This window comes from Parus major, chromosome 1 (assembly GCF_001522545.3).
Source record: "Parus major isolate Abel chromosome 1, Parus_major1.1, whole genome shotgun sequence".
Lineage (NCBI taxonomy): Eukaryota > Metazoa > Chordata > Aves > Passeriformes > Paridae > Parus > Parus major.
In genome coordinates, this window is record NC_031768.1 from 101,180,619 (window position 1) to 101,203,471 (window position 22,853).

The window sequence follows — 22,853 nt, forward strand, 5'->3', positions numbered from 1 at the left end:
GAAAATTAAAATTCTTAATTTTCCTGAAGTGTGAATTTTACTTCCTGAATTTTACTTCAGGAAAATTAAAATTCTTAATTTTCCTGAAGTGTGAAGTGAAATTACTAACCCAAATAAATTTGACTTTTAAAATTCTTATGCAAATTCTTGTATACTATTAAATTGACTTGCTTATGTGTCATTCTTTAGACTTTAAGACATTTTTCACAAACTTCTCCCACAGGCAGATAGCAGATAGCCCAACTGCCTGTCTGCCTGCCTTCTGCAAGGCAACAGTGGGAGAGGAGTCTGTGTGCTGTTATAAATGGTCAGGGCTCTGTACAACTGAGACCAACTTAACCTCACTTTGTGACAGTGTGATTTAATGGCAGAACTCTGGGGAATTTAGGTAGTAACTAATTTGATGCTGAGGTTGACTTGCAGATGTTTCTGAAGGGAAAACACTGGGTAACATGTGTGTTGATATCCTTGTAGCATCAAAGTCATAGATGAATATGTAAGAAGAGCCAGAAAGCAAAAGGAATCAAATATATACTTCCTCCATGTTTACTGCAGATTTTATAACAGATTATTAAGCAAAGTAAATCTTCTGGGCCCTGTCACTCCTCTTGCCCAGAGAAGCACAGGGTGTCACCTGGAAGCTGTTCAGCTTAACAGGCACATATACAATGCTGCTTTCACCACTACAAAATTTGACCAGCTTTAAATACCTTTCAGGATTTCTTGGATTATAATTGAAGGAGGCCATTAGGAAAAAAATTAACTTTTTCCAGATACTACTGACAAAAACCACAAAGCTCTTCATCAAGTCAAGAAGACACATCATTTCAACTACATTATATTTTTTTTAGCATCTGACAGGTAAGTGCTCATCCTTAAGCTCAGTCTGGCACAGGGTTGCAAAATCAGAGAACATGACTATCATGCTATATAGCACAAATTTGTTTTAGTTGTATTTCACAGATGGCTAATTATCAGCACAAAATAGACTGTGTTCTTTTGGATTATTTATACTTAATATACTTTTAACTTAGTAGTATAAAAGCTACTGTATTAACTATGCTAATGGAAAGTATGAACAAACCATAAAACTTTGCTTGGCAGAAGTTTCTCACAAACTGTAAATCATACCATTATTAAATACACTGCTCCCCAAAATGCAACATCTACAACACTATCCCATCATTACATCAGCATTTTATACTTTTTTCACCAAACAGATAAAATTAATTTTGCCTAATCTACTGAGAGAAAAACAATGAGAAATGACATCTCCTATTTTGGACCCTGGAAATATATTTAAATGGTCTAGAAACACTTGAATTAAGGAACCAACTTCTGCTCCTGGGCTATGGGACTTTAGTCCCAAAGCTTTCCATATAACTCTCAAGAGTGAGACTTACAGTGCTTTGGATTCCCTGCTGTGAAAGAAGGAAAATGATAGCAGACTGCTTTCCTGGTGGGAAGGAAAGCCTGGGAGGTTTGACATACATTGACAGGAAGATAAGGAGAGGCAGATATGAGACAGATATAGACAGAGAAAAACCAGAAGTTTCCAGCTTGGCTGTCACTCCTGAACATGTTCAGCTTTGGACATCAAGGCCACCAAAGCTTCCAGCTAGCTCCCACACATAGGCAGGAGGGCCAGCAGGCTGTGCTGAGTCAGTCACAAGGGCAGCCAGAGCTTGCAGGTCACTTGAGGGAGCTGCAGCTGTGCAGGGAGAGGTCTGCAGTTGTACTGAAATTCAGCACCTACATCTGACTGTCCCTCAGGCAGACTTCAAGGTAAATTTTAATTAAAAGTGTGGAGAGCAACAAGGAACTCCACTGCTTAAAAATGCTTGTGATTTTTGTCTTTTTCAGAGTTGCAGACTATTTCAGGATGAGCATGACAAGACACTTTCAAAAGCATACGTGGATCCTGCCTCTTGGCCTTATGAATAAAATGGGTGTATATATATATATATATACTCTATCTCACCAAAATATACCCTCCCACCTTCCTCCAAGTACTGCCAACAAGCCACACCACAAGCAAGTCAAACAGTTGTCCATCCAGACCCAGGTGGTGGTCAGATATTGGGTAGGAAGGACACCCAACTATGAGGTGCTGCAGCCCAAGCTGCCTCCACATGCCCTCTCATAGTGTGGCTACAACATGCAGCTGAGCTTTTCTTCCCCCTGTGTAGAAGAAAACACCCTTGACAAAGCAAAAAAAAAATAAAATACAGTGCATCAGGAACAACTGCTGTGGGTGAAAATACAACAATCTGAAAAAGGACATTTATTAACTGAATGGCTGCAATGTGCTTTTCTCTACACATTCAGAATCATAAATGCAAATATTTTAAAATTTAGACCTGATGGCTTGAGATATGAAGTTATCTCAAAATAGATCACGCAGATTTGCTCTGTCATAGTTTTGAGGAACAAGATCGGCTTTTCGGCTTGTCACTTCCACCTCAAACATGTCCCCTTCACTTTGACTTGGATACCCATGTAAGTAGACTTGAGTAAGCACTTCAAACAGAGGTGCTTTAATAGCAGAGAATATTGTCAATTTAGCATTAGCAAAGTGTTCCTGTACCTTACATTTCTTTTCTCCCTCACAATCAGTTTAGGACTAAGTCATATATGTACTGATAGCCACACAAACATATGCTCAGATATGAATAAATATATAAACACACAAAATTTGAATTACCATGTACTGCCATGTAAAAAAAAATATTATATACATATATATATATATATAAAATCACAGAATCACAGAATGACTAGGTTGGAAGAGACCTTCAACATCATCAAGTCCAGCCCATGCCCTAATACCTCAACTAAACCATGGCACCGAGTGCCACATCCAGTCTTTTTTTAAACACGTCCAGGGATGGTGACTCCACCACCTCCCCATGCAGACCATTCCAGTATTTTATTACTCTTTCCGTGAAGAACTTTTTCCTAACATCCAACCTAAATTTCCCTTGGCGCAACTTGAGGCTGTGTCCTCTCGTTCTGTCACTTTTGTCAGTTGCTGTCTGGTGAAAGAGACTGATCCTCACCTGAGAATCACCTCTGAGTCTCCTTTTCTCCAGGCTAAACAACCTGAGCCATTCCTAACAGGGTTTGTGTTCCCAGCCCCTCACCAGCCTCGTTGCCTCCTCTGGACATGCTCCAGCATCTCAACGTTCTTCCTAAACTGAGGGGCCAGAACTGGACACAGAACTCAAGGTGTGGCCTCACCAGTGCTGAGTGCAGGGGAAGAATGACCTCCCTGCTCCTGCTGGCCACATCCTGATCCAGGCTAGGGGCCATTGGCCTTCTTGGCCACCAGGGCACAGGGCTGGTTCATGTTCAGCCGGCTGTCACCAGTGCCCCCAGGTCCCTTTCTGCCTGGGCACTGTCCAGCCACACCATCCCCAGCCTGTAAAGTTGCAGGGGGATTTTGTGGCCAAAATGCAGGACTCGGCACTTGGACTTATTAAATTTCATCCCACTGGACTTTGCCCATTCATCTAAACGTTCCAGGTCTCTCTGCAGAGCCCTCCTACCTTCCAACAGAATTGACACGCTCCCAGTTTAGTGTCACCCAGAAATTTACTAATGAAAGATCAATACCCTCATCCATGTTGTCAATAAAAAATATTGAACAGACCTGGCCCCAGCACAGCCCCCTGAGGGACACCACTGGTGACTGTCACCAGCTGGATGCAGCACCGTTCACCACCACTCTCTGGGCCATCCAGCCAGTTCCTAACCCAGCACAGAGTGCTCCTATAACTAAAGTTCAAGAGTATTTGTGGCTCCAATACACTGTGCTGTTCCCAGTGTACTTGGGAAGCTTAAGAGGCAGCAAGAAACATCAGTAAGTCAGTCAAAAAGAACTACCAAATGCTAGTTCTGCAGATGAAGGACAAGTGCCCCATAGGAGGATCTTTCATTTTCCTTTTGCAAGCACTTCTGTGGGAGGGGAGGGTAAAAAACAAATCAGTATTTGCCTGGAATTTCAGAAATGGATAGAAATGCAATTACAGCTCCTGTTCCTAGAGAATATAAAATTCATCACATTATTCTTGAATTCATCTCTTTAAATATTAAACTGCCTTATGAGGAAGAAAATGGGCTACAACAGTAAATTAAATGTTTAATGACAAATCTAAAAAGACAGAAATAAAGTGGATACCTGTCTTGCAAACAGAAGTACTCTATACCCCTGTGGGGTATTTCACTTAAAATAATTTTGGCATCTTTGATCTTATATGCATAACATGTGCTTTATATATAGGTGCGTATATATATAATAAATATGTTACCTATGTAATAGATAGGTAAGATAGATCTATCTTGCATATATAAATACATATATATATATATATATATATATATATATATGTATGTATGTATGTATGTATGTATATATAATGAAAAAGCCAAACATTTAAATTAGAACAAAGTCTGCATTCATTTCTTAAAATGAGAGAACATTTAAACACCCAATAAAAAACTAAATTAAATATACAGGAATGACACAGCAACAATCCAAAGGCACCTTTACAAATCCTACTGAAATGGTTATAAATAGTGACACTGACAGATGTTAAAAGTACAAATCAGAAAAAAGCCCAAAGATATCAATATAAAATATGCAAAGTTCTTTGATGTAGGCTCCTGTATCAAACAGTCTGATCATACACTACTGCTTATGACAGAAAACTGGAAATTACCATGGGGAAATATTTATTTTAAATTTATTCCATTATTCACAAAGGACTCTACCTTGCAACACTTACTAATGCTTTGTCAGGAAACATTTAGTTGCCCACCATGATATAGGTTCTAATTATTTTAGGTCTTAACACCACCTCATTGCATCAAATTACAGCAATTTGGACTCTGTCCTTCATCTCTGCACTGTTCTTTGAATTGTTCCCATCTAGATTATTAACAAGTCCAAACATAATACAATTTAGACATAATAACTTTCTGTATTATTCATATAATTTGATGCCCATTTATTTTCTGGGTACTCCTTGAAACCACTTGCAATCAGACAAGTCTTAGACTTTTTTGTGCATCATTTGTATAAAAAAAAAGTAGAAATACTGCATTAGCACGGTATCAAGTGTTGAAAGCCTGGGGAGCACAAACAGAATTTGAACACTGATCTTAGTTTATGAAGAAAGCCATCTTTGCAAGTTGTTCGCATCCAATTGCAAGGATATGACACAGTACCCTCCTGTTGCAGTGTGTTTTCCATCAATGGTATGTTCTGTTATTGCCCAAGGTGATGGTTTGGTCCAAATGAGACCCTCCCACCCCACACTGTCAATCTACCCTGAGTCTCCTGTCAATCCTGTCTTAGGCCCACCACATGCTTGGAATTCCACTTCAGAAATCCCCTAAACTTCAACACTTGATTAGTCCATGTGACCCAATTTCCCCCCTACCTCCCTCACTGGATGATGATTTTGTGAACCCTGCCTTTTACCCTCCCCAGGATATCTCTGATTAGCTGATGCTTTGTACCCTCCCTTTGAACACCTCCATATTTCAGCTGTTGCACGCTCGCATTTTCTGTCTTTTGCCCCCAAGATTCCCCAGAGCAATAAATCCTCTATTATCCCATGCAAAAGACCTCCCTCTTGTCCTTGTCTCCTCAGAGCACAGACTGACAGCCAAAAAGCCATAGAGTGAGTGCTCTAGTAACACCTTGGGTCATCCTGCTCCTGGGGTGTGACCCACTCCTGGAGCGGGCCGAAGTGATAGAGCCAGATCAGCTCCAGCCCAATGTGATACTCTGCTCTTCCAACTGCTGTCTGACAGGCTCAGGAGAGTGATATGAGAAGGCTTTAACAGAACCAGATCACTCAGCTACCACTGAGTGTTACAACATACTTATAACCCATATCCAGCTTCAAATTAGCCTAGGTGCAGAGGGGATGGGAAGGGTAACGACAGGGATGGTATCTTCTTACCCATCACTGCCTTGCAAAGGAAACCTCCACCTTCCTTTCTAACAGCAGCATATGAATAAATCTGTCACAGGCTAGATAATAAAACACATTTTCTTTTAGATCATATTTAGAAGCTAATTGTCAGCAGAAAAATATTCTTACAGCAATAACAGCACATAGCTAATGCCTATTACGAATGAAAGCATTTCAAAACTTCCACTGGTTATGCTGGCTGGTATCTGCTGCAGTACCCCAGACTCCACATGAAACATCTTAGGAGTACACCATTTGTCATTTATTTGTCAAAAATTATGAATTTAAGCATTTTTGTTATAAATATGGCAATAATTCTCACTGAAGAAATTATAAATGCACTAAAAAGTGTGCCTTAAAAGTGTTTAACAATAAACTTCTCTGTAGAAAGCTAAAACTAAAAAGAGTAGAACACTGATGCTTTCAGCTACTGTAGAAGATGCAAGTTCATGTATAAGGTGCAAAGACTCTTCTATGCCTAGGCAGACAGATTTTTGGCATTTTAATAACAAGTTGAAGGGTACAAAGTCACTGTACCTTCCATCTGCGTAGTCTGCATCTGCACCTCCCCACCAGACATCTGAATCATCATCTTCAGCATCAGCTGAATCAAGATTGTCGCTTTCCTCTGCCAGTGGGCAGCAGACAAACTCCACACCACGAAACTTGTCGATTCCACAGGGCAACAGCATGCCATAGTCATGCAGATTCATGCTCTTCTCACTACAGGACTGCAGAAAAGAGAGGAGAAAAAGCAGCAACAATATTGGCATGGAGGAAGACTAAAAAATGTCCCAGACCTTGAGAAAATATGAAGGGGCTGCATACTGCAGTGTGGAAACACACTGCGTTGGGTCTAACATCTCTGCCAGTACAGTACTCCTAGCCTTGTTTGAAAACAGTCAGTTTGGCATAATTATACCTCAAAGATACAGTGATGTATGACAGGTGAAAAAATTAAAATAGTTCAGTGGTGCACAGTGATGATGTTCTTCCAGGCTGTTGACATTTCAAGTTTGCAAGTAGTCAAAATGAACTAGAAATTCCCTGTGTGAAGGTTGGTGCCTTAAATGTTTCATTTAAGTATAATTCAAACAAGAACTGAAAATTTGAAAAGCTGCTGATAACATTTCAAACTTTGTCTCCCGAAGGTGGAATAATGTACAAGCTAAAAGGTTCCAAAAAAATAAGCAATCAGAAATCCTGGAAACTCATCTCAGTTTTTATTCATAAAACCTCTCTACATAAAGAAAAAAAGTCCAAAGCACATTAGCAATTTTAACACTAAGTTTATTTCTATTTTCAGAAATGCACTGTTAAATTGTAAAAACTCTGTGCCTGCAAAATGTCTTTGGCTAGTCCTAGTTTGATCAGCTCTCCTTTTCTGCTGAATTTGACATAGTGCACTCCCTGAGGTCTGTTTGATCTATCCTGATTTGATACCTGATTGGTATTGGCATACCAATATCCATGATAAATAATGGATAATATCTACCAGGGAAAATGATTCAAAGCAAATCCTAGGCACTTAGTTCCAGCGCTAACACAGGAAAATGGAGGAAGTAGAAAACAGAGTTTGTGAGGAAATGTGAAGAAAAAATAGTGCTATGAAAGAGGGTCAATGTTCAAAGGTCAATGGTAAGCAGTCATGGATTCTATTGTGCTCTGACTTCCCTTATAAAAAAAATCCAAAATGCCATTCACTCACACATTTGAAAATATTGCTATTTGTTTTCCCTGTCACTGCTATATTTAAAGTCATCCTCAGAAGAGTTACACAGCTTTGAAGAGGCAAGGCAGGACATTTTAAGACATGATGAATGTACCTCTTTAGCAACAGTATGCCAATGCAGGTGAGTTTCACACACATCCATTCTTTCCTGGTGAAGGAACTTGCACTTGTCTGGCACCAGAAGGGCATCACTCACAAATTCACCCACTGGAAGGGAAAAGAAAAAAAATTAACACCCAAGAAATATTAATTTTGCTTCAGATATCTCATCGTGTTAAACCTCTAGCTACTCCTAGCAGCTTTTGTGAATGCGTGGCAGGTTTGCAGAGAATGGAACAGTTTCTAGATGGTGCTTCAATTATGACCTTCTTCCAACTTGCCATTGGAAAGAGGCTCTGGCCTTTCATCTCAGATGCATTTGTTTATGAAAACCTCAGCATAATACAACTTGAAGGACCCACTGCAGATATGTGGGATGCAACATGAATTCAGGACTTGGCAGATCTAGTTCCAGGAAGGGGACTATGGTGGCAGGGAGGGACAACTACCTTTTGCATCTTAATAGCAGCAGGGAGAGGGTATGAAGTGTTCTGAAATACTTTGGTATTCTATGTAAAACAAATGACACCAACACCTTGTTTCAAAGCATTTGAGAATACTTCCATTAATACAGTGGTAAGAGCAACACAGTCAACTTTTTGTTGCTGCAGCCTCTTCATTGCGTCCTCATTTCATCAGCCAGATGATTTTGGGTTAGCCCAGAAGGTTGATAAGCAAGTAGAGCTCATCAGCCAGGAGGCAAGATGATTCCTGATCACCAGAATATCTGGTCAGATCAAAGTGGGTAAGAGCCCTTTTTCCCCCAAGGACGTAACTGACCAAAGGGATTGTTCCATCTTCAGCAGCAGAACAAAAATTTACATGCTTAAGAAATAAACACTGCTCACAGCAGTGTTTCCACTATCAGGTGATGGGATTGCCAAATTCCACTGCGATATTATTTTTAATTCCAAAACAGCAACATACTAACTTTGCATCAAACTGGGCTGGTCCTTAACACCCTGCCTGTGATGCTTAAGCAGGATAAGCACTTCCCAAGGTAGCAGCACTGCCCTTAAAACCCTCCCTGTCCCTAAGCTGTCCCTTTGTCCTTACCAGCACCTTGCTCCTGGCCCCCCAGAGAGTCAGGGTAAACTCTGACCACACCATGAATGGAGGAGCTTGCAAAATTTGTACCAACCACAAAGCATTGGTATTACCATCACCAGCACTACCTCTGTCTGCCTTAAAACTATTTTACAGTACTTTCCTGCCTTCTTTAGCATCTCTTGTATTTTGATTACAGCTGGAAATCTGTGCAGAGGTACTTTAATAATAAACCATGATGGCACCATTTGTTGATGAGTTCATAAATCACTACATTCTCTCAGGTTGTCCAACACAACAGTGTAACAGCTACTTGTGTTCCAGTAGCATCTCACCCACTCTTGCAGGGAAGGGCTGGACAAAACCAGACCCTGCTGGCTTACGGGTTTCTGGCCATCTGGAGAAAACAAAGGCAAGTCCAAGTACCACACATTAGAACTCTAGAGTGAAAGGGCTAAAGTCCTTTAGGTACAACCCATCAAAGTACATTTATCTGGACTAATCAATTAAGTATATATTAAGAAATATACAAATAATTAATTTGTGGTGGTTATTATGTCTTCATTTTCATAGGACACCATACATTAAAAAAGGTTATTTCTTAAATGTTCTTCCTCCTTCCTCTGTAGTCCTTCCATCAGAGACATAAATGGAATTTCAGCTGACTTTGCTATTTTGTTGCCTGACTGCATTTTCTGATGTAATTGTCTTATTTCCAAAATAAAACACAAGATCAGATTTGTTGCATTATGCCACCAACAGATATTTGTGTTTACATACAAGAAGATTCAAATGCACATCAACACACACTGGCATCTTTATAAACAAAGGAAATAAACATTCTTCAAAAGTCCATAGCACCTCAACAGTTTATTGAAACTGTAAGTTCATTAACTTCTCTCATGCTTTTTACTTGTCTCCCCAATCTTTGAGGAAAAATTTTGCAACATGAAAGAGCAGTGCTAAAGCCCATTACTCTAGCACCATGCCACATGGATTCCTGCTCCTAAAAAACATCACCTTCCTAAAAGGCCTACAGTGTCAAAAAACACCACCCCAGAAGTTATCAGTGTGACCAGCAGCAAAGGTCACTTCAAAAAAAGCTCCCTGAGGGACTTTCTCTTCCTTTTTCTTCCTCTAGGTACCCACCACTCACACTAGCAAACTTGCTTGCCCTGCACCACAAATCAGGAGTTTGCTTCTCAAACACTATTTACCAGGAAACAGGCCCAAAAGTAGGCTGCAAAATTCACCTTGGGAAGAGGACAAATATTTGGACTGAGTTGCTCTCCCTTCCAATTCCTTGGCACACAGGTTATGTCTGCAATGCTTCTCCCACAAATGACAGAGTGTTCGTTGTAGACACAACCCCTTCCCTCACAAATACATAATCCTGCCTAATTATATTGGAATATTGGAATTCTTGAGTTAGAAAACAGCAGGAATAATGAAGTCTGGATAGCCTGACTCCACCCTGCCTCAGTCACTGAGCTCTTATGTGATTCTGCCCAAGTAAAAACCTTTTATTCTCCTCCCACACATTAATTGCTTAATGCTTCTTCACCTCTCTTTCCTAGAGACCCAGCAGATTCCTTAGATCTACTTTTTCCTTTTCACTCCAACATGGCAGTAATTCTGTCTGACACATCTGTAAGAAAACATGCTCAGCTGCTCTGGAGGGATGCTGAGCACATTGGTGACTGAAGCATAGCTGCTGACAGTGGTAAAAAAGATTATAAAGTGAAGAATGCCATGCTTGCTGCAGAGTAATTGGTGGAAAGTTTTGGTGTTTCCTCAAGTAGGGAAGTCGGTTTTTTGAGATTCCAGGTCCCACCCTAAACTGACAGCAGCATGTCTAGCTAAAACAGGTCTACTGCAGTGCTATAAAAAGAGCCAGCCATAAGAAGTTGGAAGGTGCTGAAAGCCAAGGTAAGTTAGAAAAGACTGCTTGATCCTGCATACAGAATAACAGAGGGAATTACTGCACTCCCAAATGGGAGGACAAAATAACCAAAAAACTACTGGAAATTATTTGATCTACAGAAAAGTCCGTAGAATTCACATAAAGGAGTAAGCTTGAAAAAAGAACAGTACCAGAAAACTCTTAAGAAACAGTTCTGAAATATGAAAGGCTTAATAAGACCATTTTGTGAAGATTAACTAAGATTTTGTCAAGAACCCTGAGCAGAATTCTGGCCACAACCCAGTAGGAAAAAAAAAATATCCATGAGGAACATAGGACAGTGGTACCTTCAAGGATAACAGCACTTTTACTCGAAAAAAAAACCTGTGCTCTCAGAGGCTGCTGACACAGTACTGCCTAAGAGATGCAGTTATATCCCTGCCATTACATGCCACTGCCATTCTGTTTGCAAAACATCCTGTCTCTGTATAGCTTTGTACAGCAAGGTACAGTGAAAGAAACTCAGAAATGTTCCTTAAAGCACTGACCACCTCAGCCTGAAAAGCAAGTGCGAGGGAAAAGAGTATCTTAACCTCCATGTCCCTGAAAACTGTCATAAAAAACAAAACCTGAGATGTTCATAAATATTTCTTCTCCTCCAAAACACGCAGAATTCTCTTCCTTCCACAATGAAGTGCATACATCCCTGTCAAGTACTTAGGGTGACACATAGGGTGCAAGACATTGTAAAGGGCACTTTGTTATTACTATTAGTCATTACTTTATTGCTTTGTATTATTCCATGCATAATAAAGTTGGTGAGCCACTTGGTAGAAAATACAGTAAAGAGAGTTTGGCTGGTGCAAGAAGAAAAAGGGGGGAATTGTAGCAATGCATCTGAACAACTTGGGCCATAGTGTGCTCCAGCCAAACCATCTGTACAATTTCTTATCAGACCCTCTGTAATTCCTCAAGGCTGCTGAGACATAAATTGTTCTAAAATAAGAAAGAAGAGGCTGAGAAACAGAATAACAAGACCACAAGAACCAGATAACAGGGAGCAGTCAAACACCTGGACTTTGGCAAATCATATCCTGAGAAGTGTGTGCTGAATTCATGGACAAAATAGAGGCACCAATCAAGAAATGTGTGATCAGTGTGTGCAATAGTTTTAGAATCTATAAGTAAGTGTATAATGTAAACAATAAAGGGCTTCTGTGTAATTATATTGGTTTGTTGTTCAGAAGTCCTGAGCTCCGCATATGTGCAACAATGAAAGTCTTAATGCCAGCATCATCAGTCTAGTGTGGAGGTACTGTTAATTAAAAAAATCACAGATACTAAGAAAAAGCCTCAGGTGGTGTGAATTATTTTGCAGAAACACATTTTCTTCATAATTTTCAGGCTTTTCTTACATAAAGTACACTTTAATTTTTTTTCTGATTCATTTTGCATCTCAAAATATTAATTGCCTCTTATGTTGTAGTCTTACAACTTTACTGAGATTCCCTTTATTCCCTGTACTCATGTACTTGTACAGCTCTGTCAGGAAGGACAATAAATAGCAGAGCATGGCAGGATTCAAGTTAGGTGGAAACAGAAGAGCCTACTCACACATGCTAACTACAGTAGGAAAGGAATTGAGTTATTCAAGGCACTCTTCTCTGTACACTGAGTTTTTAATGAAGCTGGTTTTCACAAATGTCAAGACTGAACTAAGACAGCAGCCTTTAAAAAATAAAAACTCTGCTAAGAACCTTTACAGAAATTATTAACATAACTGTATACCATGACTTGATAAAGGTGACTGATACTGTAGGTCCCATTTCAGTGCCCTTCCTTATATTTAAACATAAACACTAAATAAAACTTAGTAGTATTTCTAAAGAGCAAATACATTCCAAACCTTCAGGAGTCTTGTATTTATGAATGTTTTTCCCCCTCCAACTGCCTTCAGGTTTTCACAAGCTTAAATTGTGTCTGAATTTCAAAATATATTAGGCTTCATAAATGCTACCAAGTGCACAAATTTTAACACTGGCTTATTAAGATCACATTCCACTACTGCCAAGCTGCACAAAGAGTTGCACACCAGCTGCCAGCGTTCCTGCTTCCCCTCTTCACAGCAGGCAGGAGACATGTTTTGCAGCAAGACCTGCAAAATGCAAATCTCCAACCATTTTAAAATTTAGTATTTAAAATAAGTATCCTCTGTCTGAAGGGATACTTAATGCACTTCACTATGTAATATGTACTTGGAAAATGGGCTCTGAAATGGCAGCAACATCCAGTGAGAAGCAATTTGGATTAATGAATTCTTTAATACCTTATGTATTCATACCAGTGACTTGCTATTGACACCAATCAAACAGAAAGATGGCATAAAAAAAAATGCTTGGGAATAATTCAGTACAACTGGGATGAGTAATCCTGCTGTGCTTTGCATTATTATATGATGAGATGCTTCTCATGGGCAATTCTTGGTAATTGGAGTAGAGCATCTGGTATTAGGAGTAAGACTAGAGAAGAGCCTGCTAGTCATTGATGTCTAGAGGGAGAATTGACCATAGATAGGTGGAAAGAATGAAAATACTACAGACATTTAAGGTCTGGTCATCAAAAGCCATTTCAAATTGCTTCAATTTCAATTCACATTTTAAACAAGGACATATTTACTTCAGCAAGATTTAATTTCTGTTCCCCTGTTCCCTCTTCCCAAACACCTTCATATGGCTTGTTTTTAAATAAAAATTTGTATTCCTTCTACTTCATTAATATTTTATTCCAGTTGTTTCTCTCCTCCTCTCTCTTCTGACAAAGAGCAGAAATTAGTACAAAATCCAGTTTGGGCAGTAAATGTTTCTGCAATACCATCTTGTGCAAAGGCTATCATAAATGAACAAGTAACGCTATAAGCAGCATTTGAAATAAATAACTAGCTAAACAGCAGCTGAAGATCAACTTTGCAGATGTACTTTGTTGATTATTAACACTCTAAGCAATCACTTCCTGTAGCACTGCTGAATCCTGACCAAACTTTCACTGAAATTGTTACAACTCATGGGAGAAAGACTATGCCATATTACCAGTCACATGGCAAAACAAGAAACTGCTTTAAGGCTTTGCAAAGTTTACGAGCTATGAAATTAACAATTACCTGGAAAACATTACTTTGTTCTACACTAAGCAAAGCCTTTACCCATCTGGTAGGAAGGATGGCAGTGTGGTCTGTCAGCTCGGCCAGGAGGCAGCTGGGTTGGGGCAGCATGGGAGAAAGAGAAGAGACTATTTGCACATGTTACTTAAAGAAGATAAAAGCAGTAGCCACACAGACTGAATGCAATGTTACAATCAGCATTCAGCCACTAACACTTTTTAGAAATAAAGTATTATTAGCAATAGACAGCTGATAAACACTGGCATTTCTTCATGTCAAGGACGGTTCTAAATGGTTAGTAAGCCAGGTTTTAAGTATTAAGGCAATAGAGAACTTCTTGAAACTTGCCTGTGGCTACCATATACTGGTTTACCAAAAAACACCTTCATGGTTAGAAGTTTTAAGTCCTCTAATTTATAAACCAGACTAAAATACAAGGTGTAAAGCAAAACCTGACTGAGTTACATATTCTAAGATACAGAGTCTGAGATAGCTTTTCCTGACATCTGGAAAATGCAGAAGCTGCAACCACATTACAAGAACAATGCTTTGGGGAATTACAGGCCAGTCTGTCTCACTTCATTTTCTGGGAAAATCATCATCCAAGTCCTAGTGAAAACCATTTCTGAGCACATGGAGATGATAATGATTATCAATAGCCAAAACAGATCTAACAATGGTAAATTGTGCTTAATCAACCTAACTTGCCTTCTAGGATGGAACAGCAAAATTGGTGACTAAGAACAGAGCAGTAAATACCATCCACCTTAACTTTAGCAAGGTATGCAACACCATCTCCCTCTTGCAACATCTTTGTATCCAAGCTGGAATGTTATGGTTTTCATGGATACAGTCCTACTTGGGTGAAAAACTGTGCTGTGGAGCTCTATGGGTAATGGCTTCTGGCTGTACTCTACTCATGGCCTTACTCTGCCTGGAAGTAAAAACACCACAGCTCAGGGCTTCTTTTCAGCACTGGTTTTGTTTAGTGTATTCTATCAATGAGGAGAAGACAGGCTGCCTAATGAGGAAGACAGTACATTAGTTTAATTACCTGCCTCATTGGGTATGCAAATTTTTGGACCCACTCCAGATATTAAAAAGTAGTTTCTAAAAGAAGCACAATACAAATACAATTTCTGGCTTCTATCATTAAACACACCAAGAGAGGAAATGGGACAGGACTCTGTTCACCAGGACTCCAACTCGCCTATCTTTGAGGGTAGGATGTGAAAGTTATAACTAATGATGGGACTGAATTCCTCTGAATAACTAAGAAACAAAAGCTCTGGGTTGTCACCAACCCTCTCATGAGCACGTCCAATAATACAGAAGTCAGTGTAATATACTTCCTGCATTCAGTGAAAGTCAACAATTTTTGTAAATGTGCAATGCCACATAAACATTTAATATAAATTTTACTACCAACAAAAAAATCTCACCCTCTTTATAACAAAATTGCTCCTCCCCAGTTCTCATTGTAAGAATTAACTCAGTGAACACAATGGTAGTTACCGAGAGCTGGTAGAAGACATTCATATTTTTATCAAGTGATTAATTCCAACCTGTTTCATATTTTTTCCTTTGTTGTAAATGAGTCATTATGAACAGAAGCCAAGTCAGAATTAACATGTAAGGTCATATTCTGTTGAGAATTGAATCCTGCCCTTAAGGAATAATATCAAGAATATGCTCCATACAAATACTGAGTTATATACAATAATATTTCCTATTTGCATGGACTTTATGCTCAAAAACACTGCATAGTGTCTTACTCTAATCCCCAGTACCATAATGAAGATTTTTTTTTTAATTCACATATTTTGTATCACATCAACAGATAAAAAATAATTGAGAGAGTAAATAGATTTTAGACTAAGGTGAGTAACAATAAAGAATACATGAAACTCTACAAGAACACAAAATATATCATATTGTAGGCCTACAGTAAGGATGACCAAATAAGATGGAATACATCAAGATTAACCACTGAAGTGGAGCATTTTGTAATATATCTAAAAGCTCACTTTTATAATGAAATCCTTTACAGATTTCTGCCCCTAGTCCAAAGTGTATAGTTGAACCAACACTGAAAAGAATGTAATGGCAAAGCATCTATCTCAAATGTGTAAGACAACATGAGAATGATATTAATGAAAGTCTGTGTATTGCATATTTTTATATACATATTTGACAATGTATATATGAGCTGAAATGTATCTTATTAACTCCCACACAAAGAAAACATTAAGTTAGCTGAAATGAGCACTGCTCAGGAGAACTCAAATTCCATTTGGACAAGTTACACACAACACAGGGAAGCAGAGACCTTTAAATAACAGGTTAGCAAATCAGGTGCAAAAACTTTCAAAAGGGCAGATGAAAATTTGCATTATGCTGTGCCTCTGACATCAGCAGCTAGGCAGCATTGCAGATAAGCCTCTAGATGTGTTAATAATTAAAAGTGGAAACAGACACAAAATGTGTTTACAACATCTACAGGTGGTGCTGCCTCTTCCCCTAAGTGCCTCTGCCCTAACTGGCCAGGAAGCTGAACTTGTCTATCAATGCTCCTCTTAAAAGTCACCTCAGCAGAGGAGACACCTTCCCAAAAAACTCACAGTCAGGCCAAGACTGACCCAACAGGACAGCAAGAAGCCTTGATTTGGTTTTGAAGTCAAACTGCTACCATGAAAAACTTGACATATTAAAGTTTATAAAGATGATGAAGGGACTAGAGCATCTTCCTTATGAGGAAAGGCTGAGGGAGCTGTGACTCTTCAGCCTCGTGAGGAGATGACTGAGAAGGGACTTCATCAGTGTCTGTCAATGCCTGCAGGGAGGGATGGATCAGGCATGGATCAGGATCTGCTCAGTGGTGCCCAGAAAAGATGCAATAGGAAGAAATGGATGTACAGGAAGTTCCACCTGAGTTTCTTTCCTGTGCAGTGACCAGGCATTGGAACAGATCACCCAGAGAGGATGTGGATCTCCCTCATTAGAGATATTCTAGAACCATCTGGATGCAATCCTATACAATGTGCTTTGACATAATCATGCCTGATCAGGGAGGTAGGACCAGAGGATCCACTGTAGTCCCTTTTAACCTCAACCAGCCTGTGATTCTGTACATAAGATTTAATTATTAATATAAGAAGTTTATTTGGACTGTCATGGTTAAAAAGTGTTTTTAAAATACAGTGCCTAGCCAAAGCTTCAGACCACAGCTGCCAAAACAAATATTCAGGTACTTTATTGCAACATAGCCCTTCTTGCTCAGAAAGAAATCCGAGTTTGCTGTATCAGACAGAAGAGTCAAGTTGATTGTTCCAGTTCAGCAAAACAAACACTTCCCTTCTATCTTAGGTTGCAATGCAAGATGTAACCAGAAGTATGTATTCTATGACCATCTGTTGAAACCAGGTGGAGCTGTGTTCTTTATCTTTTCCACAAACCATCCCTCCTAACTCAGGGGCTGGGGTGGGGAGGAGGGATATCCTCTGTTAATGGGCCAGCTGTTAAAACCAGGTGGGGCAGTGTTCTTTATCTCTTCCACAACCCATCTTCCCTCCAGGGGGATCTCTTCTGTTAACGGGCCATTGAGTCTCACAGCATGACTGATAAAATTACATCATCCCATTGTGAGATGTTCCACCCAGGGAGACAAGCCAAGCATTCCTACCTGGATAAAAATCAGATTTGGAACACCACAGGCAGCCTTTTTCCACTGGACTGCGAGAGGAAGATCAGACCCATCTACACCACCACTGGACCTTCAGAGGAAAACAACATCCTTCTACAGGATCACTGCTTCAACAGAACCACATCTGTCATTCCACGAGAACTGCAGACACCATTTAACTGGACTGTTAACCAACACCCAAACCAACAGGGTGTCAGGTTGTATCCTGACTCAGTCAGTGTTTTGTTTTGGTTTTTTTTGGTACTATTGCATTTTTATTTTAATTTATTTTAATTTTCCTAATAAAGAACTGTTATTCCTATTCCCATATCTTTCCCAGAGAGCCCCTTAATTTCAAAATTATAGTAATTCAGAGAGAGGGGGTTTACCTTTTCCATTTCAAGGGAGGCTTCTGCCTTCCTTAGCGGACTCCTGTGTTTCAAATCAAGACACAGTACTTAGAAAAAACCCCTGCTTTGACAAAGGAAAGGCCACATCAATGAGTTCCCCAAAGATGCTATTTTATCCTGTTTCCTGCTCAGCTACACTTGTCATGTAAAAAACAGAAATCTTGAGAGAATAAGGAAATTCTATGGCAGAGAGACAGATGGAAAAAAGGGAAGTTCAAGGCATCAGTACCATAAAGTACTACCGAGTCCCAGTTTCTAAGAGGAGTTTTTGGGCATTCCACATCTCCTAGTGTGACACACAGGCCAAAACACAATGAAGGCACTGTTCAGATGTTCTCCTGTGACATGTAGTTGACAACAAAAGGATTTTTGGCCAATGAGCAGTATCATAGACACCTTCTTTACAAGCCATATTGCTACAAGAAGGGAGAAGGACAAACTGGAAGAGGTGGCACCTTAAAGCACTTGGGAGGATCTGAAAGGCATCCTGCCAGTTCTCCAACATCCTTAACTAAAGTAGCTGGTCACAATACAGTGCAGGCTATGTTAGGAAACATTTCACTTCAGATCTGTAGCTCTGATAACATGCAAAAACCTGCTGTAAACAGGTTCTGTTTTAACAGACCAGGTAACAATAACTGTACACAAGCAATTGCTCAAAATAATAAAATGGCATAAGAGTAACTTGAAATTATGCCTTCCATTCTTTTTAGAATATAAAAGTTACTCTTCAATCAGCTTGATATAAGAGACATTTTGAGGGAAGTTACAGTCCTGAAAAATTGACATAAAATACTAAAGCTACCTATCATTTCAGAGAATTTCACAAAAAAGAAAGGTGCATAAGAATTTAGTATTATTCCATTATGACATGTCAAATTAACTTGGGATATCATTGTTATTTAATAAAGGAGAAGAAATGAAGGCGTAAAAAGGCTCTGGATAGGCTTCAAATAAATGTTAGATTAAGATTAAATTAGATATACATTCTAAAATCCTTGTTTCCCAGACTAACAGAGGACAAAGTAACATGCAAACTGTTTCTTATTTACAGAATGGAGCACAAGGTCATGTGGAGAGGAAGTTCGTCCTGTAACTATAATGAGGTTTGACTTTTTTTGCCAAAATCTGAAACATGAAGATTTAGAAGGAAAAGAAATATTAAAGATTTATCACTTCAGTTTTCTACACTAACAGCACAACATTCATTGTGATTTACATATGCTGTATTTTCTATATTCCATTTTATTTCTATATTCTGGGCATAGAACCCAGTATTTCAGAGTATAAAACCCAAGAGAGCTAGAAAAAGCCACACTGGATAGCCAAATATTTCATGGATCATTGATGAGCCTGGGAGCTTGCACTTCAACGAACTGTGAAATAAATTTCAAAAGCTTCCTCTTCAGTCATAGGAAGCTGTGTCAGGGGAGGTTTAGGTTAGATACTGGGAAAAGATTTTTCACCCAGAGGAGGGCTGGGCACTGGAACAGGCTCTCCAGGGCAGTTGCCACAGCACCAAGGCTGACAGAGCTCAAGTGTTCAGACAATACTCTTGAGCATGTGGTGGGATTGTTTGGCCTGTTTTGTGCAGGGCTAGAAGTTGGGCTCAATGATCCTGACAGGACCTTCCAACTCAGGATACTCTATGATTATAGGACAGGGTGTTCCTGTATTAAGCAACACATAAAATCTCTGTTGGGTGGATCCAGACAACAGGAGCGCATCATGAATAGTTTGTAATCTTCCAACAGATTAAGAGCATTCACATTTGAAAGATAATGACTTGACAAAATAACAGATATTCAAAAATCATGCCCTAGGCTAAATTATAATAAAAAGAAATAAAAACATATCACATGTAAGACCAACTCAATTAGGAACAGCTAAAACTAAGAAAAAAACTCAGCCTCCTTCAAACCATTGAGGCTCAGACTTCCTAAGGCACTGGTTATATATTCACCTGAGTACCTTCTAGTAAAAGTAGTAAAAGCCAGTATTACTTCACAGTCAGCATTATTTTATGTTACCAAAAGTACCTTTGATATCAAGTAGTTAAGATTCAATTTTCTGTTGACCTAGTTGCAATGACCAAATAGAAAAACTGGGTAATTTAGATATTTTATACATCAAGAACTCATTAACAAAGCCACTGGGAGTTAAAAATCAAATACCGTAATTCAAGAAGTAAACAACTTCTATTAATCATGATCCTCATTCATTATCCCTAATACCGTTTTTTGCTGTCTTTCCGTATTTTAAACTGAACAATCAGGAAGCATTTTTAATGGCTGGCTTAAGTACATCAACTTGGCTACAGAACTAACAACTCTTAAAATACAACTCTTACCTATTATTTCTGTGGATTTTATGTACACACAGATTCACTAGGAAACAACAGAAAGTCAGTAGGTTAAGAAGATTACTACTAAAGTTGTTTTTCTTTTTTGAAGCACATTCATATGTTCTTCTAAAAAGGACTTTGTATTAGCTTCAGTTTCACATATTTAACTGGAACAAATTTCCCTTTAAGTTCCTTAGTGATCATTAAGAAAGTTTCCATGTGATTCTGAACATACTGAAATACCCTATTATTACTTCTCATCCTGAAGGTCAATAAGAAACTTCAAAATGTCAGAATAAAGTTTAAATCCAAAAAATGTAGAACTGCATATACATACATTAATATAGATGCAATCACTGACTAGGAAAGATTATACTGCAGTCCTTCAAGCTAACAGAGTATTAAAACTATTTGGCTGATTTAGTTAACAAGGAGGCTGTAGGTATCATTAAGGTGTGACCTCACATTGTCCAGTCCCAGACCCAGCAGTATTTCCAGGAAATGACAAGCTGGAATTTGGGGCAGGCATGATCTATGTATAAACAGATCAAGTCTAGGAAGTTTAAAACCAAACTGGCTATGGACAACTGCTCTGCAGAACCAATTTTTCCTTTCTATCATTTTGTGACTGCCCTACACAGGCATTTTTCCTCACTTTTAGCCTAATGAAGGCAAAAGAGAAGAAGAGTCCTGTCCAAATAAACCAATGCAAGTCTTCTCATTGAGAATAAATAAATAAATGCAAGCACAGGATTAAAAAAAATTCCCAAACAATCCCATCAAATGCTTGCTTTGGCAAGTTAATGAATTCCCACCCCTGAGTAGCATCATTGTTCTTTCTTTAGCTTCCTGTAGCTATAGGGAAGTAACCTACAGAAACTTGTGACACTGCCTGTGCTAACAGGCAAAGACTGGCAGGCAGATAATGGTGGTAGGAAGGAAATAAGCTCACTCTGGAGAGGCCAGAATACCTATCCATCAGCAGTTCCCCAGCTTCCTGGGGCCAAGCTGGTGGCTCCTCAGAACATCCACTCCAATCCCAACCACTTATTCCCTGCCTGCCCTTCACACAGGTTTCCAAGCACAAAAACCTCACACACAGTCAAAATGGTTCCTTAAAACACACACACTACTGTGCCACTTGTTTTGGCAGAAGAAGACCTGGATAGAGGACCGATAGCTGTATAGAACTTGGCTCTCAGTTTTCAGTGCTGCTGACAAACCACATGGTCAACTTAAAAGAGCTTTATGAGAAGTAAACTTAAAAAAAAAAACAAACTGAAACAAAACCCTGAAGAAGTCACAGCCAAAAAATGTTACTGAATGTATGAATTGATAGAATTTGGAATGGATGGAATTCTGTCAAAAAAAAAAAAAAAGCCCCAAAACACCAAATACACCTGCATGAGAAAGTTCTTAGGTTAACTGTTAGGTTACTCATCTCATGACAAGAATATTAAAAATATAGATTGTGCATAACCATTCTCAACTTATATTTTCCATTGCAGAAGTTTTTTGCCAGAAACTAAGTCCCCACATTTCAATACAAAATGCTTCCTGCTACACAGCCTTTCGTAGCATCAGCCACAAGTGTAAGATTCCATGTAAAAGCCAGAGGAACCTAAAGGGAATTTCTGACAAAGATGCCTGTGCAAGTAAGGGAGACTGGAAGTGTTGAAGGATGTTTGACCTCAAATTCCAGTTCAACTTGCAAAGATTTTGGATGTTTAGACAAGCATGAACAGTTCTTCTCCCAGGCACACACTGAGCACCACAATCCATCCAGGCAGGAAGGCAGCTGGTGTCGTCCCATCACAGCCCTGCAGCCATTGAATCCCAGCTTGTCCTTTGATGAGCACACTGCAAAGTCCACATCTGGTCAATGTGAGGCCAGTCCTCTTCTATCTCCTGATGTTGTCAGTAATGAAGTCTGATGAGTGAACATGCTAAAATTAAGCAACTTCCAGTACTTGGAACAGAGCCCCGTAATGTTGCCATGCCTCCTCTTGCCAGTGTGGACAATTTATCCTTTGAGAGCAGATAAACACTGAGGCACTGCACTGTCACATCCCAAGTACCAGCTTAATCTTTGCCTGAAGGGCAATGTGCCCTAAATGAGAAATCCTTGACTGAAAATTAACCAAGATCTTTCCCACACTTACTGAAAGTCAAGGTTACAGATGAGCTCTCTGACACAAACCTTGCCCAAAACCCAGGCTACCCACTAAAGATGAGACTGTAAGAGCATATTTATAAACAAAGAACGGTCTCTTCCTGCTCTTCAAGCAGTAATTACAGTCACAGCCAGCAGCAGCACTGGCAGACTCCTGGTGGGCAGGGTAGGTTCAGTGATGCCCCAGCAGCTGCAGAGGGTGCTCCGGTCAAAGTTCTGGGATCACACAGTCAACAGTGACTGGGCCGAGACAGGAAGGCAGAGGAAAAAGGTTTGCTTTATAAACCCCCAGGGGTAGCTGATCCCGGTGCCTCAGCAGGAC

The 22,853-nt window shown here is 39.4% G+C and overlaps 1 protein-coding gene across 4 annotated transcripts in view; it reads right to left on the bottom strand.

The window, feature by feature from the left end:
• Nucleotides 1-22,853, bottom strand: part of APP (amyloid beta precursor protein) — a 227,524-nt gene that overhangs the window by 104,745 nt on the left and 99,926 nt on the right. For all 4 annotated transcript variants that reach the window (XM_015622098.1, XM_019006115.1, XM_015622088.3 and 1 more), the window contains exons 4-5: nucleotides 7,811-7,923; nucleotides 6,522-6,715 (exon numbers count right to left, since the gene is read on the bottom strand). In XM_015622098.1, the coding sequence (XP_015477584.1) occupies nucleotides 6,522-6,715; nucleotides 7,811-7,923 (307 nt within the window). The remainder of the gene's footprint in view (nucleotides 1-6,521; nucleotides 6,716-7,810; nucleotides 7,924-22,853) is intronic.